Here is a 17,859-nt window from a genome sequence, read left to right on the forward strand (position 1 = left end):
AGTGGGCCATTATGTAGCTTTCAGTCACATGGCTTATTATACAGTCCTCTTTGAGGAGCCTTACCAACAGCACAGCTGGGCACAGAAAGATAGGATATAGAAGACGTGGAAGGAAAGGGGGCAAACTTGGCCTCAGAATGTGCCCTAGAAGTATTAACACCTTGTATTTATTTTACTTTATTTTTCTTAAAGCCTATATTGTGTAACTAAGCTACAACACACTAGTGTGGGAAACCTTTGTAGATAATCATTTCAACATATATACTCTGAACTTTTGGTTCCAACACCAAACTACATAATCAACTATACAAGTAACCAGACTTCTAATGACTGTTATGTAACATAATCATAATCAGAAGACTACAGAAACTTGTGCAATAAAAACAGGAGCCATGTGTGATATTTAAGAAAAACATAGCGATTCAGCTCAGTGGTATAAAGGGGTGAATTATTCAAATGATGCAGGGCATATAATCCCAATCATTTAAAAGTAAAATTAGATCTTTACCTTGCAACACATATTACCAACTAATAGTAATAATCCATGAATAAATTACCTCTAACAAAATTTATTTCATACACTAAAAAATGTAATTTTGCAGGTCAATGATAGGACAGTTCAAGAGGCATACATATTTAATTATTTCAAGTTGATTTTCAATGCTCAAACTATTTACATCACAATTTACAGAAAATAAGATCTCTGAATCAACACCTCAAAATAAGTGATTTACCTGAAGTCCACTTCTGAATTGCATAACTCCTATAAAAGTGTAACTGTTTCAGAATGTCTTCAGTCATTAGCAACAGAGCATTCTAAGTTAACTGGCTTAAAAATAAATATAATCTCTCACAAAAGAAATAGTCCAGACATCAAGTGGCCACAAGGCTGGTTGGTTCTGTGGGTCAGTTACTCCATCATTTAAGTCCCAGAATCTTCCAGTCTTTTTGTGAAGGTCATGAATAAACTATAATCCCTTGCTGGAAGACACTACCAGGAACCACATCCAGATAAAGCCATTCTCACAAAAAGACTTTCCTTCACGTTGCTTGAATCCTTGAACCTTTGAGGAAACTTTTTCCAGAAACAATCCATCAGGTGTGTTTGTTCATTTGTTTAGTCTTAGGTCCTATGACCATTTGACAGCAACTGCTAGCAGTGAAAATGAATTATCATTACTGAACCAAACTAACCAGGATTTACCTCTTGCCCCTAAGGAGCAGTGGGTACCCAGACTCTGACAGCAAAGTAACGACAGAATGACTGGGGAAGTCACACAACAAATTCTGCCACAAACTCCTATATGTGTCCTCACTTCCTTTATAAATGAGCAGAGCAAGTGCTAACAAACACTACTAGATCAGAAAGACAACTCCGATGTTACTCAGTTCCTGTGCTCCAATACACAAATAAACATCCAAATAAAAAATAGATTAAGAAACAAGCAGTGATATTTTGAGTATAGTTTTTAGTTGTGCAGAGTGCAGTTAAGTACTAAAGCTATTTCTCACTCCTGGAGAATTCTAGGTTACCAATTTAAAATCATCTATGCAGGATTTAAAAAAATCTATTTTCTACATATTTATCTATCTCTTTTGCTGAGTCATCTATAGTTGAAGACCTTATTAGAAAAACATTGCTTTTTTAATGGATCATGTAGTTCACTAACAATGATCAACTGGCTATTTATAAATACCAGGGAAGAATATAAATATACTTTATACCTACCAAAGGTAATTTCAATGACAATGTGTACAAAAGCATTAACACGTAAGTGCTACTTGGAATGAGTAATCTTATCAGATATAAATTCATAAGGATATAATGCTGAACATACAATTCCTATAATGTAACATATTAAAAAGAAACTCCCTCATCCTGTCTTCCTTGGGAGCTGTTTATATATGAATTTAATGCTGCAGACTTAGCTCTCTATCCTGATGATTTTACATCTTCTGTTTATACAAAGTGTATGTATGTTTGTTCACAGCAGGTATCTTCTGTTTTTCTTTTTTTTTTACAAGTTTGTTTTTACACCAGAATTGTCTTTTTAGTATTTAACAATTTCCAAAAGATTATGTTTCCACATTCCTTAAACTGAAAGAATTCCCTGATATGCAAAGCAGTTCGAATCCTTGGTGAAACACACACGCACACACACATACACAGACACATACATATATATATTTCTAAGTATTTATACATTCCTACTCCTATACAGTCTGGCATTTAACGAGTCATATGGTCTTGGTACCATCATGGTTTCTGCCTGTGAATGTCAATGATGACTAATGTATAGGGCTTATCCATACTGACCTGTGTGAACTCTCAGATGCACTGCCTTTTCTGTATGGGGTTGGGATTCGAGTGGGTGTTGGTTCCAGGACCTACCTCCTCCAATACCATCTGCAGATGTTTAGGCCCTTTGGTAAAAGTGTAGTATTTGCATATAATCCATGTAATCTCCCAAACAGTTCAGATCACCTCCAGGTTGCTTATAATAACTAATACAATGCAAATAGTTGAATTGTTATACTGTATTATTCAGGAAATAGTAAAAAGAAAAGTCTGCGTGTATTCAGTACAGGTACAATTTTTTTTACCAAATATTTCTGACTGGTTGAATCCAGATATAGAACCCATGGATATAGAGCCAACTGTACAATTATGTTTGACTTCTGTTATGAGTTTCTTGCTTATTGTATTGAAAGGGCTGAGGTCTGACTTCACAGAAGCTGTCCCACATCGATCACATTCACACTCCCTCTCCTATGGATTCTCTGATGGCTATTGAATGCTGATTTGTGGTAGAATTTCTTCCCACACTCAGTACATTCATAGGGTTTCTCTCCTGAATGGGTTCTGTAGTGCACAGTGAGGTATGACATCCGAGAGAAGGCTTTTCCACACTCATTACATTCGAAGGGCTTCTCTCCAGAATGGATCCGGTGATGGATGGTGAGATACGACATCTGGGAGAAGCACTTCCCACATTCATAGCATTCGTAGGCTTTCTCACCTGTGTGTGTTCTCTGGTGTCTGTTAAGGGCTGAGTTCTGGCAGAAGGTTTTCCCACACTCACTACATTCATAGGGCTTTTCTCCTGAGTGGATTCTGTGGTGGATGGTGAGGTAGGACATCTGAGAGAAGAACTTCCCACAGATGTAGCACTCGTAGGGCTTCTCTCCTCGATGGATCCTGCGGTGTCTGCACAGGGCAGAGTTCTGGTAGAAGGTTTTCCCACACTCACTGCATTCATAGGGCTTCACTCCAGAGTGTGTCCGGTGATGGATGGTGAGGTAGGAGAGCTGGGAGAAGAGCTTGCCACACTCATTGCACTCATATGGCTTCTCCCCTGTGTGTACTCTCTGGTGCCGCAACAGGGCCGAGTTCAAGTAGAAGGTTTTTCCACACTCAGCACACTCATAGGGCTTCTCCCCAGAGTGGGTGCGATAGTGCACAGTGAGGTATGAGAGACGTGAAAAGAACTTCCCACATTCATTGCACTCATACGGCTTCTCACCTGTGTGTGTCCTCAGGTGGGTAGTGAGTGTAGATTTGCGACAGAAGCACTTGCCACACTCACTGCACTTGTATAACTTCACACCTGTGTGAATCTTCTGGTGGTCATTAAGTGCTGACTTTTGGGAGAAGGTCTTGCCACAGTCATGACACACATAGGGTCTTTCCCCTGAGTGTGTCCTCTGGTGCTGTGTGAGGTGTGTCTTCTGGCAGAAGGATTTCCCACAATAACCGCATTCATAGGGCTTCTCTCCCGAATGAGTTCTCTGGTGTTGGATAAGGTGTAGCTTCTGGTAGAAGTTTTTCCCACATTCGTTACATTCATAGGGTTTCTCCCCTGTGTGGGTCCTCTGGTGTACTGTGAGTGTTCCCTTCTGGCAGAAAGACTTCCCACACTGGTTACATTTATAAGGTTTCTCTCCTGTGTGAGTCCTCTGGTGGATAATGAATTTTGACTTTTTACAGAAGGACTTCCCACATTCCCGGCATTCATAGGACTTCATGTCCAAGTGAGATCTCTGATGGCCACTGAGGTCTGACATTTGGAGAAAAGCTATTTCGGATTCATTCCAATTATAGGGCTTCTCCTCCATGTCATTAACAAAAACTGAGTTGTTCTGGAAGGCTTTCTGGCATTCGATGTATTCGAAAGGTTTCTCCAGAACACGCACTTTCTGATAAATACTCTCTTCATTTATGGCATAAGCTCCTCCATACTCATCTCCTGGATGTGTTTTCTCAAGTTTAATGTGGAGGAGTGATTTCCCACACCCATTACATTCATCAGGTTTCATTTTTGCATAGCTTCCATCACTACTAATGTATTCTGAAATAGATGTTAAACTCTTTTCACAGGCATCACACTTAGAGGCTATTTTTCTTGAAGGAACAGGGCTCATTTCTGCATTAAAAGCTTTACCAGAAACATTACCTCTCTCTTCAATCAGGGTTTTATTGATGAAGAACATATCTACATCTTGCTGGACTTTCTCCATCAGGTCATTAGCTTGCCAGACTTCATCTGAAAAAGGCAAAAGGAACCAACTTTTGTGTAACCTCCAGCCCAAGATATAAAATAAGACGGGTATGCAGCATCTAATTGGGGCAGATGGTAGCTGCATGGACAGAGACAAAGTGCCTTTCCCCTCACTCTGTTGCTCAGAATAAAACACAATCCTCCAGTGGTGGGGAAAGGAAGTAAACTAACAAAAACACAGCATCTTTGATATATGTTACTTTGTAATATTTTGCTCAAGACTGGCTGTAGAAGACAGTCTCAAGCCACAGAGTAATGAGTGATAGACAAAGGATGTTGCTGGGGCAGCTGAGGGAGGTATGAAAGGAATCAGTACAGACAGGAAAATCCCACAGGGCAGCAGGAGAGCTCAGCTTGGGATAAACATCACTTGGCTAGGCATCATTCATATCTCATTTGGAGAGATAAGCTGCCCCCTAAGGCACTGTCCTCTCATGCCAAGATTTTTATGGCAGCACTTTGGCTGTCTGCATCTCTCACACTACTTTAGCTTTTTTCCGTTCCACACAGTAGTGCCAAATAAATTTATACCTAGAATTCATGTTTAGAACCAGTGACTAGGGTTTCCCCTCTAAAGTCTACTCACTTGGAAGGAAAGTCTTGGAACATCTGTGTCCAATATGAAGCATATATGGTCCAAAGAACAGGCCACCCTTCCAGAATTTCAGAATTTTTAAATATTCTAATGATGCTGTGATTCAGTAATGAACTCATCTGAATGTCCACTGTCCAATTCCTTTGTTCCAATTTGGACAATGGAGCAGAACTTGGGTGAGGTGAATGAGTCAGCTACAAGTAGCCTCTATGGCCAGCATCCCACCTGTCACATGGAGATGACAGCTTGACCTCTAGGGGTCTTGTGGGATTACTCAAGTTAGTGAGGTGGTCGGAAGAGCTTTTGGCAAAAACCAGAATATGCTCAGTAAGTTGAGCAATTATTTTGCTGTGCTGGACATACTGTCACCACCTAATTTTGCATGCAAATTTGTTAGTATTTAAGTATTTAAGCTGTATATTAGTAGTTAAGGAGAGATCCCTCAGCCTGCTTCCACCATGGTGGCTTTCATTTTTACCCATTTTAGATCTTCTGGGGTAAGGCTGACTATTGCCCTGGCCGACATCCACATAAAATGAAAAACCATGGTAACCTTAGTGTCTTGAATCTACAGCTTCCCTGAACTTACTGCCAGAAACAACAGATAAAATGGGGGGGGGGCACATGACAAAAATACTTTTTCACTACCTGGATTCACAATGACGCCAAACTAGCATGAGTCATCACTAAAATTATTCTGTCCCAGGAAAACCAAACTATTTGTTGGAGAAGCAGAGTCATAAGATACATCCAAGTAGGGCTTCATTTTGGAGATGGTGATGAGAACTTTACACTCATGGAGTCACAGCAAGCTGGCACAAGACAGATCACTATTTCAGGCCCTACCACCTCCTGCAGAGATTGCTGTGGTGCTGGTAACATGCCCTACACAGCTGCAGCCACACATCTTAGCTCTTATATTTCACTCCTTTTATTTGACTCTTGTCTGGCTACTAAAAGCCTGTCTTTAAAAGAGGTTCCATGCTTCCAAATTCTTTCTTACCTCAATTAACTCCATTTCACCTTCAAATTGAAAACAAGCACTGTCCATAAAATCATTTTAGCACAGTGTGGCTCAGCCTTGTATGAGAACATAAGCACTCTAGGTAATATGCTAAATTTTAAATTACCTCAGGCAGCTCTGTTCCCAGATAGCAAAAACCAATCTCCCAGAACAATGACAGTGAATCTTGCAGAGCTTTCAATGATATAAACAGCCTGCTGCAGCACTCATGCCATAGGTTCACCACCACTGGCCTAGAAGTATGACTTCCTTTCTTTTTCCTTTGAAATTAGAAAAGTTGTTCTTATTCTGACTCATATAGAATTTTTCTGGTGCTTGCAAAGTACATGGGCATGTGACTTAGGTATGTGTATTCAGAAGTAACTGCTTATTCATATTTCTGAAAGAATGGACAAGAAAGTCCTTTGACCTTCCTAGGTCCTCAAAGAAACAAGTAACTACTCTATGTGACTATATTGAGGGAAGACAATATGTGTTTTCTTTATAGGATTATAATCCAGGATACCAAATAGTTAAAAAAAAAATCTATATCCTATCAAGAGTCCAGATTACTTGATCCGATGAACTTTTAGTTTTTTGGCCTGGATGGAACTGGAGTGGAAAGAAAGAAGAATGGAATAATCCTAAGAGTCAGGAAGGAACCAGACTTCACAAAGGCAAGAAATTTAAGGTCAGACTTAAAGAACATGTTGTCTGGAAAGCACAGGCCATGCCTACAACACATGAAGCCACAGGATGAATGTCTGAAGAGAAGACTTTAAGAGTGTGCACCAAGTGAGTTCAGTGAGCATTTTGGGAAATTACTTCTCCTAGGCAATACAGGGCTAATACTGTGGTGATCCCTGAGGGTGGAGAAGTTAATTCACCTCAGAAAGCCATAATGAATGGGAGAGGCTGTCATGTCAGGCTAGGCATAAGATCAACTAGAGACTTCAGATAAAGACACCTTATAAATCCAATCAGTATTCATAGCAATCCAGGCACAACAGAGAATAGTTCTTGACTACATTAACTCAAAGGAAACAGTATATAGAGGATTAAGATACCTCTGTTGGCATGTTCCTAGAATTCCAGCCTCTGAAAGGCTAAAGCAGGAGGATCGTAAGTATGAGCTCAGCATGAGCAACTTAGTGACTTGGTAAGAATCTGTCTCAAAATAAAAAACAAAAATATGGCTGAGGATATAGCTCAGTGAGAAGGCCTGGATTTAATTCCTAGAACCAGGAAAAAAAAATCTCACAAAAGAGAAAACCCATTCATCTTTCAGAGATCAGTAATGCCTGCTGAGCAGTGGGTATTTTTATTGATTCTACAAGGACTATTATAGGAAAGAGAAGGTTACTGTAATTTAGTAAGGGAAGGGAAAAGGTGTTGGGTAATTATATTTGGAAGAGTTCACAATCAGTTTTCAGATATATGAGAACAAGACAAGCTCTGCAGTCACAGAAAACCTAGGTCTACAGAATGGTGGCAGAGATGTCAATTTTAGTGTGTGCAGTATAAAAACAAAAAACTGACAGACTCAAGCTGGAGAAGCCCTTTGAGGAACTCACAAAAGAAGAAAATCATAGCAGGTGGAAATAGATCTCTGCAAGACATTTCTGTAGGAGGTGGAAGGATAGTTCAGATATTTATGTATGTAATGCCCACTGAGAAGCTGCTGTGACAGGACATTACTTAAGCCACTGGGAATAAAACAGTAAAAGCTAATAAAAATGAGCACTTAGGAAGAAAGGGAGACCCAGTTACTGCTGTCACCAAACTTCAGGGGGGCTGGATTTCAGGAAAGACCAACACTATCAAATGAAGTACAATCATGTGTGCCAATGAAGTGTACAGAATCTACTCATTTAGGCAGATGGGGATTTTGGAATCTTTCAAAGGAAGAGAAGGAAAAAATAGAACTGGGCATAGTAATGAGTCTGAGGCATTTCAAAATAAAGAACTCCCCTCCCCCCAAAAAAACAACCAGGAAGGTAGTAACATTAAAGCCACATTTCTTAAAAATAAGACTTATAAACACCTTGGGGGGAAAAAGGATCTACGATAATGGGTTACTGAAAATGCTAGAAGATTGGGCAAAGTCCCAAGGTTGAAGAAGAAGAAGGATTCTGGGCAGTGGTAAGCACGGCAAAGCTCCATAAACACATTTGTATAGGGAAGGAAGATGTCTTTGGGAGTAAGAGTCAGGTAGCTACAGCGTAAAGTAACTATCTTTAGTCACTTAAAAAGGTTTGGGACCATCAGAAAGTTTGTGGGAGAAACATTCCCCAGTTACCAATCTCCTCTCTACCTCCTCTAACACACCTGGGTAGCTCTGAGGTGGGAATGCTCCTTCTACTATCCATGGCTCTTCTCCTTGCTCCAACTTGATGATAACATCCGGTTTGATAATGTGCCACCCTGTTAATGAGAAATGAAAGAGAACTTGAGCCTGGCAGCTTGCCTTCGGGGTCTCCTCATGCAGGGTGAATGCCACTGTGCTTATACAAGTACCCTGGTGCTCAATGAAAGCTTCCACTGGAGAGGTCAAGACCACCAACGTGCCCTGCCTGGTGTCCCAAATAAAGCACTCACCTTTGTCACACCAAATTCAAAGTTATAGCCATTAAATCTGAGAGAAATGCCATGGATTTTAGTAACTGAGAAAGCAAGCTGTCCTCACCCACAGAGACAAGGTTGTTGTAGTTTTCCAGCATCACATCCCTGTATGTTGTCTTCTCATCAGCATCCAGCTGCTGCCACTCCTCCTGGGTAAAGTCCACAGCCACATCCTTGAATGACACGGGCCCCTGCAATGGCACAGTAACCCAAATTGGGTGATGTGGAAAAGGCACACAGGGACAAGATCTTCTCATAGTCCCTGAAAAAGTTACTTGTGAACACTGCATTTATTTTACATCAGAGTGTGGAAGGAGAACACTCATCTCAGACACACTGCCACAGGACTCATGCATATTCATTAAGACAAAGAAAATACTGGGCTTGTCTTGTAAGCCAGGAGTGATCTTGGCCATGAAGAAGCCTAACCAGGTGGTAGAGCCCTGGAGGAACACAGGTCTGTGGGGCATTCGGCAGCACTAGGTTGCAATCCATAATGGGCGCTGCTTCTCCTCTTATCCCCCAGCCACTCCTTCTTAGGCACCTCTCTCTTTTCCAAGTTACCCTGAAGTTGGATGCCCTAGGGCTCAGTCTTCGGCTATTTTCTATTTGCTATATGTACTTGCTGCTTTCATGGTGGGCCTGGCTGGCATCATGGTTAATTTGTCATCTCTGTACCAGCATTTCCCAAATTTCTGTCACCAGTCTAGGCCTCTCTCCTAAGCTTCAGACACTTGTGTTGGAGATCTTAAACTCAATATACCCGAAATTCGATTGCTATTCCTGTCCAAGCCAGTTTCTCCCACAACCTACTGGAATTGCTCTCCAATTCTTGCTACAATCAACAAAGCAATAAGCAAGCCAAAGCCATACTAGTTTTCTGTCTTTCTCTTTGTTTTGTCATTCTAGGAAGTGAACCCAGGGCTGCACACATTTAAGAGCAGGCACTCTACCACTGAGCTACATCCCCAGTCTAATTTTGTCTTACTGCAGGGTAAGCTTATAGCCTGCCATGTGAGATATCCATACTAGTTTGACCCAGCTGTTCCCAACTAAAGGTGGGAACCCTGAATCTTCTTTCTTCCCATTCATACACTCCAGGAAAGGAGAGCACACTCCAGAGGACAGATAGCAATTGGAAAACTGATAAAACTCCATCTTGAAATGTGTGTCTTTTGAATAAACCTGTCCCATTCACAAATATACCAGTGCTACGATGAGTCCCTTTAGAATCACCATTTCTACAATAAAGTGACAATGGTCCATGTCACACAGTATAATATACCAGTTGGAAATGGGGGCTTTGTGGAAAAGCACTTAACACAGCTTTCTGGACATGATATGTACTCACCATTAGTACCTATTGATATTGTTGAATAATGTATGTTATCAGTTTCCAAGATAGGATTAATCATTAACTATAAAACACAGATGGAGCCAGGCACAGTGGTGAATACCTATAATCCCAGCTACCTGGGAAGCTGAAGCAGAAAAACTGCGAATTGCCCAGCCTGGTCAACTGAGTGAGACTCAAAATAAAAGGGCTGGGGATATGCCTCAGTGGTAGAGCAAGGCCACTGGTAGAATTCCTAGCACCACAACAAAACAAAACAAAACCTGTAAGTTTAAACTACTGGAAGGTTAATTAGCTGTTGAATTTTACGCACCTGCCCTAAAAGGATCATAAAATGGAAAAAACAAAGGCTTCAGATGATTTCAGCAAAACACAGAAGCAGAACAGATATGGAAAGGTGGGGAAGAAAGGCTAGTGATAAGCTAACATTTCTGAACATTCTGACTTCTCTGTGTACAGCCATACATGCATGCAGTAAGGATCCTACTGGCAGGACACCCAAGACGCCAAAGTTATCTCTCAGCTCCAGATGCTAGGTGTCCAGGGAGCAGGCTCAGCTGGCCTGGACAGGTGAGGGAGGTCAGGGTAGAGGGGAATAATTTTGGTTGGAGTGTAGTGATAGACAAGTGAGACCCGAGCTAGCCAGAATGATCCATGACACAACTGTCTCAGTGGGTGAGAAGGCTGTCTGGTACAGCAATCCTGCAGCTTCCAGAAGCCCTGCCCATCTGTCACCTAGCCATCATCAGCCCTGACTGGCTGATCTAATGAGAACCACAGAGTTTCGGAAGTTTGAACATCCCATCACTCTGCCTTGCTGTGTGGTAACAAGTCATTCTTGTCTTAGCAAAGTCAGCTTTGTTTCACTTACTCCATTGGTGAATTCCCTCTGTTTAGTCTGTCCACTGATATGTGTTGATACAGTTGTTATACAATGAGCAACAACAGGCATTTGATCTTCAAAGTACTCTTGAGAGGGCTGGGGATTTATTTAGCTCAGTGGCCACGCAAGTGCAAGGGCCAGAGTTCAATCCCTGGTACCAAAAAAAAGTACTCCTGAGAGAAGGGGAAGTGTGAAGATGTCACTGATTCAGGAAAATTTAGGAAAAAAAGCAAATGATATGACTGTCTTATAAATAAAAACAGAAAGATAAATGTATGAGATAACATATACCTATGACTAAAATAAGTGCAAATGGACCAAATCTATTTAAACTGCAATCTCTCATGTTAAAAATGTCCCAGGGACAGTTGGGCACGGTGGCATACAGCTGTAGACTCAGTACTCTGAAGGCTGAGGCAAGAGGATCATCATGAGTGTGAGGCCAGCCTGGATATATACTGAGTTCAAGGCCAGCCTCAACTACATAGCAAGACCCTATCTCAAAAAACAAACAAAAACAAAAATAATCCCAGGGACATGACGTGCTCTTTACTAGCATCATACTTAGAGGGCCAGGGATTTAGCTCAGTGGCACCACGCCTGCCTAGCAAGCACAAGGTCCTGTGTTCTAGAATGAACACAGCATTCTATTCACACCTTTCCTCTGTAGATTTTACACAATCTGCACATTTTCATTTTAGTCTTTCCCACCAAGTTAGCTTCCTGGGGAAGGAATATTTAATTCATTTAGAATCTCAGTAATTAGAAGAGTGTGACGACAGGATAAATGAATGGCTGCTTAATATGAAATGCTATCTGAAAGAAAGGAAAACTATTTTGAGGTCCAAAAAGTCAAATGGGGTGGCTGGGGATTTAGCTCAGTGGTTCTACCACCTGCCTCACTAGTGCAAGGTCCTGAGTTCAAACCTCGATATGAAAAAAAAAAAAAAGTCAAATGGGTCAGCCCTGAAGTTCTCATATATTAAAGATCATCACCAAATGCAAAGACTGAGGGAGCAAAGCATGAAGAAACAGTCAAATTTTAATGCATTAACAGGCATTACCTTATTCTAAATTTCTGGTTTTTCATTTATAATTTTATAAAATGTGTAATATGTGTGTGTTTTTATGGTTTATAATTGTGCCTTATGAGGAAAAAATAATACTGTATGAAAAAAGTTTCTACTGTTTGTAATGCACCATGCTTGTGATGTTCCAAACTGAGTTTTCATTTGAGGACAGTTTAAATCTTGTGCCTGAGTTCATTTTTATTCATAAAGGAGAGGAAAACTGCACTGGCTCCTCTGGCTCAAAACAAGTCTTGCAGGCAATAACTGAGAAAATAGGTTTCAGAAAGACAAGCAATCAATCAGAACTGTATAAAGTTAGGAATTTAGATTAGTTTCCTAAGTTACAAGCATGTTTGTAACCTCTAGTTCCAGCTGCCTGAAGGCTGAGATGGGAGGATTGCTTGAGCCCAGGAAGTTGAGATCAGCCTGGGCAAAATAGCAAGGCCCCATCTCAAAGGAAAAAAAAAAGAAGACTGCTCAGTGGAGACAATATTTCAGACCATTTTATAAGAAAAGAACTCAGAACTAGATGCTATATTTTCAGAAGCCAGGAGAGTAAAGATATCATGAACTTCTTCGGCACCTCTCCCTCAGGGCTGTGTCTTGATGTGTATAGCTCCTCTACTGCTGCCTGGTGGTGAGTCCCCTGCTTACCTTTCCCACACTCCTGAGTCGCTCAGGAAGACAAGAGTTCAGGGGAAACTCCTTTAATAAAAACAGGAAAATGCACATTCCTCAGAGGACTGCAATGTAAACAAGACAGAGAGTGATTCATTTTTACTTGCCTCTGAAGGTCACAGCAGCCTCACATTTGTCACTGGGACCTGCTGTGGAAGCCACAAAAACTGTGGGCCAAAGGCCTCCAGCCACTTACTGAGGGCCTTGTGCATGCTAGGAAAGACATGGACACTGCTGGAAGTTCAGACCCCAGGTCAAACCTCAGGACACCAGCTATGTGGCCATCTAGGGAACACAATGGATGCAGCACTCTGGAGATAAGAGGGAGTTAGGAATACCAGAAACAGGAATCACAGACACATAGTCTTCCCAGTCCCAGCACTGATGGGGCCCATTAAGAAGCTGTGGTTTGGTACACAGCAGAGTGGGTACCACCTGCGCCACGCTTTCTCACTCTGAGATGTTTAGAAGTACATACTACTTCATTTCTCAAAATGGAAGTACTCAAGTTATATGGTAATACTGTAAAGTGAAAGAGAAATCAACTTGGAAGAAAATGTTTACTAATGTGACCCTAACTGGAAAAACATATAAACATCTGAGAGTACAGCTGAATCTTGGTACTCCACTGCTTTGAAACTCATCAAATTCTGTACTCAATGCATCTTGTATTTTATAGCAGTTCTTCTTGGTACTCATCATTTGTTACTTGACACCAAAACTAGAACTTGTAGGTGTTGATTGCCTTGTTGGGAGTTCAAGCCTGGTTGGACCAGGTGCGCCGCACTCCTATTTCCTGAGCAAGCTTGGAAACTAAGGCTGAGCAAGCTCACCTAAGTGTTAGACGCTGGGTCTAACAGGCTACACCTCTGCCCCTAGTCCGTGACTCCTTCACCTCGCCCAAGAAAAATCATCCCACCATATGTCCAACCAATAAGATTATCGCCCAATGTTCTCCACTAATGGATGGATCTGTATAACCTATAAGAAAGTGCCATGTAATCAAATGCTCCTCCCATGCTCCTCTCCCATGGTGGTCCACAGGTAAGCTATATAAGCCTGTGCATTTCCTAAATAATACGGAAGTGTTCCAGAGAAGTCTGCCTGGTGATTCCATGCCTTACCCTCCCAGTCTGAGCTCTCGAACCGAACTCCACAGACCAAGCAGTGGAGGACAACACCTCATGATTCGCTACCCTTTCCCCAGCCAATCAATTTGGTACTTGTCATTTCTGATACTTGTCATGCCTCCAATTAAACATGAGTACCACTGGTAACACTACTTACACATCAACAAGAAAAAAAGCAAACAACACAGTAGAAAGGCTGCGTGGATATACTGGGCACTTCATATAAACAGGCCTGTCTGAAGAGCTACTTATTGTGTGGCTTCTATTAGATGACAATCTGGGAAAGATGACGAGAAGCAACAAAAAGGTAAGCGGCCACCAGAGCTCAAAGTGGGAGGGAGGGATGAAGAGATGCGGCACAGGAGTCTTTAAAGTAGTAAAACAGCTCTGGATGAATCTATGACACTGGATACATGTCATCAGAATTTGTCAAAACCTGAACTATAAAACACAGAGTGGACCTGAACGTAAACTATACATTTAGGAAATATATATATATTTTTTGGCTGAGGTGTGCTTTGAACTTCTGATCCTCCTGCCTTGATCTCCTCGTAGCTAAGATAACAGGTGTGTACCACTGTGCCCAGGCACATTTTAAGAAATAATAATAATAATGTGTTAATATTGGTCTAGCAATTGTACCACACTGATGCAAGATGTTACTAATAGAAAGCTGTGAGGGGAGGAATTTATGAGAACTTTGTGATACCTGTATAACAAAATTACTGTAAAACATAATCTAGTCACTGAAAGAATGGGGGGCTTCTAAGTAAAATGTATGAATACACTTAAACATGAGCCTTCTCATCCATGATGAAGAATCCCCCAGCCTATTGACATTTTTGGGCCTGGGATCCACTGAAACACTGTCCTACTCCCTAGTCCTACTCCCTATCTTGGAGCTCAGCTGGAGAGCTGAGTCTCCTGACTCCCTCCTTTACACACCCAGCATTTCATGCTTTCCATACTGGTCAATCTATGATTATATCTTTTTATCTGATGATGTGCTGCTCTTCTCAGTGTTTACCTCTACTGCTTGATCTCACAGTCTCTTACTGGCCTTCCAAGAGCCTGCTCAGCCCCCAAACCCACCCCATGCTGTTCCGGGCACTAGGCTGCACATCTGAAATCCTTAGCCCCTAAAGCCTCCATTGCTGTGGGAAACCCTGTGCACTGTCAGGACATTCTGACAATACTGAAAACCAAACCTCTGCTCTGATGTCACTCCAAGTCCCCCAGGCATGTACCACCCAGACTCTCCTTGTCACCCCTTATTACTCTGTCAACTGCTCCTCCAAGGAGACCAGGAGCTCCAAGGAAAGCCTCTTAAAAGCCCGTCTCCACATCTGAAAAACTGCGACACGAATGGCTAAAACAGAGATGAAACACTAGGTGAGGAGAGGAGCAAGAGGCAGGAGGCTTCTTTGGGAATCCAGGCAGAGAACGGGGGCGATGCATGTGTGTGGGGGGATCATTGGTCTCCACTACTTCCAGCTGAGAAGCAAGATGTGAGTAGCCCGAAAAGCAAACTGTCCATGCTGTAGGAAATGAGGAGAGAACCCCAGCTGGGCCACAGGGCTCCCTATGAAGACCTTAGCTTCACCTTCCCTCTCAGTGGGGCAGGACCTACTTCCCAGAGAAGCACACAGGAGGAACACCACACCCTTGCACATCTCGCACAGTCAGGCCTGAGTCAGCGCCTGCCTGGGCTGACTCCAGGAGCCCTCCAGCCTCATGCCCCTCTCCTCCACTCATCACCTGTGCTCATTCCCCACTAGATCATTCCCATCACCACACAAGAGAATCCTTTCGTGACCTCAACTTCTGCTCCAGCTAGGGGCCAATTTTTCTTTTCCCCTTTGGGGCAGAATGTCTAAGTTAAGAACAGATCAAATCTGACTCTAACAACTCTTTTCTAAGCCCACCAGTCAGGATTTACCTCAATTCAGCCAAGCAAATCCTGAGGAGGCCCAGGACCTGCCCAGGGCTGAACCTCAGGGCTAGTTCTGCCACTGGATTTCATGGTGAACAACCTTATGCTCCTGGTTCTCACTCTTGGTTTAGAAGCAGCCCCACCCAGTCCTTCCACTTCTGGTAGACTCTGTATATGGAAAAGCCCTGGGATCACCCCTATTCCACCAGACACCCAGCCCAGACTTAAAGCTGAAGCCCAACAATACTTCCTGTCTACCTGACACTGCCACTGCCTCTCATGTGAGTAACTCCAGTTTAAAATGGCAAAAATATACTTGTGGCTTTTCTCAAACCTGTTTTCCCCCATCTTCTTTTCCCTCCCAGTTCACTGGCAACTTTGTTTTCCTAATCAACTATTTACAGAGACTCACTTAAGAGTGAAAAGACTATTCCTTCAGATGATCCATGTGCATCCCTGGAGTGAGGAGTAAAAACAATACGTCCACAAGAAAGCAATGTTTTGGTCACCAGAAAAGTTATGCGCATTGAGTCCTTCCTGAGCATAACACACTCTGCTTTCTTACTTATGAAGGCCAAGGGAGACACTGGCAGCAGTGGTTTAAGGGTCGTTACATGGGAAGGCTATTCACAATTACATCAAAGGTATCTTTAAAACCTATGAGAAGACACACATCTTCTGGTTATGATCAATGTTAAGGTGAGGAATGGATGGTTTTGTCCTTTTTTGCTATGAATGCCAAGGATGTGGGACACATTTGCGATTGTGTTATCTACATGAATGAGCAGGGTAAAAATGTCTGGTGGTAATCCCAAGTCTGTTTTGTTTGACCAAGCCTATTTCTATTCCCACTTTAAAGTTGGAAACTTTTTCAACTCTTAAGGTATACTGTAAACCAAAGCAAAGAATAAACACATGAACAGACAAACTCACCAGGGATTTCTTCATTTTCAACTGTTCTTGGAAGAACGTAGAAGAGTAAAAGTAGAGGCAGATCTGGGGGAGGAAAAATGCAAGCAGTGTCATCATGTGTGATCTGCCCTGATACAGCAGGAATATCCTTTGTAAACTTCCCCATAAGTCAACCTTATGGGAGACTGTCCCAACAGGTCCTCAAATTAGAAGCAATGCCCACGTGCATGTTTATAACCCACACACAGTTACATGGTCAACAAAGGGGTGAGATTTTCATGGAGAAGAACACAGAATTCTACTGAAATAATTGGCCACCATTACATGTCAGAGAAAAAAAGAATTACATCATACAACATTCATCTACTTTTTCACTGCCTTTCAGGTCCTGAAGACCAGAAAATCCACAGGATGCTCTGAAAAAAGAAAGAGAGTCCCATGGTTGAGTCTTTACTTGTACAAAGTTGAATGATGCTGCTCAAAATCACCCTTTGTTAAGCCACTGGAACTTGACAACAATATAGTAGAGGGCTCCTGAGCCTGAGTTTGAGTGCTATCACTAAGATAAACCAACTAAGAAACCCGGTGACCTTGGTGAAGTGACCCACTTGCTCAGGTCCAATCTGTTCCTCTACCTATGGAGGCAACAAGGAACCTGTCCTGCCCTGCATTTCGTAAGTCTACAAGAGCAGACCTGAGGGACTCAGCAGACAGCAAAGGCGCTGATAGAAGCTTAGACAGACACCTTGGGAGAAAACGGAGGGCTGCAGACCGACGTTCACAGCTGAGGCCCGGGAGGCCTCCTTCCCAGCACACCTCGTCTAGGCAAAGAACCTCGACCTGCGTATCCAGCCCAGCTCTCCCAAACCTGCCATCTCTCGGGAGCCTTCCACACCCTCCCTCGCCCACGCGTGCCTCCTCCTCCAGACCGCAAACCCACGCCCTCCCAGCTGAGGATCCGCGGCTCCCGAGAGTTCCGGGTGGAGCTGGCCCCGCCGCCTCCATCCCGCTTCTGCGGAGGAGCTAGGTCGGGTTCCAATCTGTCACCCTGGACTCACCGTTCCGAAATTAGTCGGCCGGGCAGCCGAGGTTGCCGCACGTCGTGCCAGGCCCGGCCGAC

General features: G+C 42.6%; 1 protein-coding gene across 3 annotated transcripts in view; it reads right to left on the bottom strand.

Annotated features, from left to right (window-relative positions):
* Nucleotides 1-621: 621 nt before the first annotated feature.
* Nucleotides 622-17,859, bottom strand: part of Znf12 (zinc finger protein 12) — a 17,563-nt gene continuing 325 nt past the window's right edge. Inside the window, exons 1-5 of one of the 3 annotated variants that reach the window (XM_010642777.3) lie at nucleotides 17,798-17,853; nucleotides 16,761-16,823; nucleotides 8,844-8,970; nucleotides 8,486-8,581; nucleotides 622-4,544 (exon numbers count right to left, since the gene is read on the bottom strand). In XM_010642777.3, the coding sequence (XP_010641079.1) occupies nucleotides 2,728-4,544; nucleotides 8,486-8,581; nucleotides 8,844-8,970; nucleotides 16,761-16,775 (2,055 nt within the window). In that variant the 5' untranslated portion in view covers nucleotides 16,776-16,823; nucleotides 17,798-17,853 and the 3' untranslated portion in view covers nucleotides 622-2,727. Of the gene's footprint in view, nucleotides 4,545-8,485; nucleotides 8,582-8,843; nucleotides 8,971-12,740; nucleotides 12,835-16,760; nucleotides 16,824-17,797; nucleotides 17,854-17,859 lie in introns of those variants that run through there. The other 2 variants (XM_033764795.1, XM_010642775.3) reach the window with 2 other exon arrangements.

This window comes from Fukomys damarensis, unplaced genomic scaffold (assembly GCF_012274545.1).
Source record: "Fukomys damarensis isolate Sample0158 unplaced genomic scaffold, DMR_v1.0_HiC HiC_scaffold_17, whole genome shotgun sequence".
Taxonomy (NCBI): domain Eukaryota; kingdom Metazoa; phylum Chordata; class Mammalia; order Rodentia; family Bathyergidae; genus Fukomys; species Fukomys damarensis.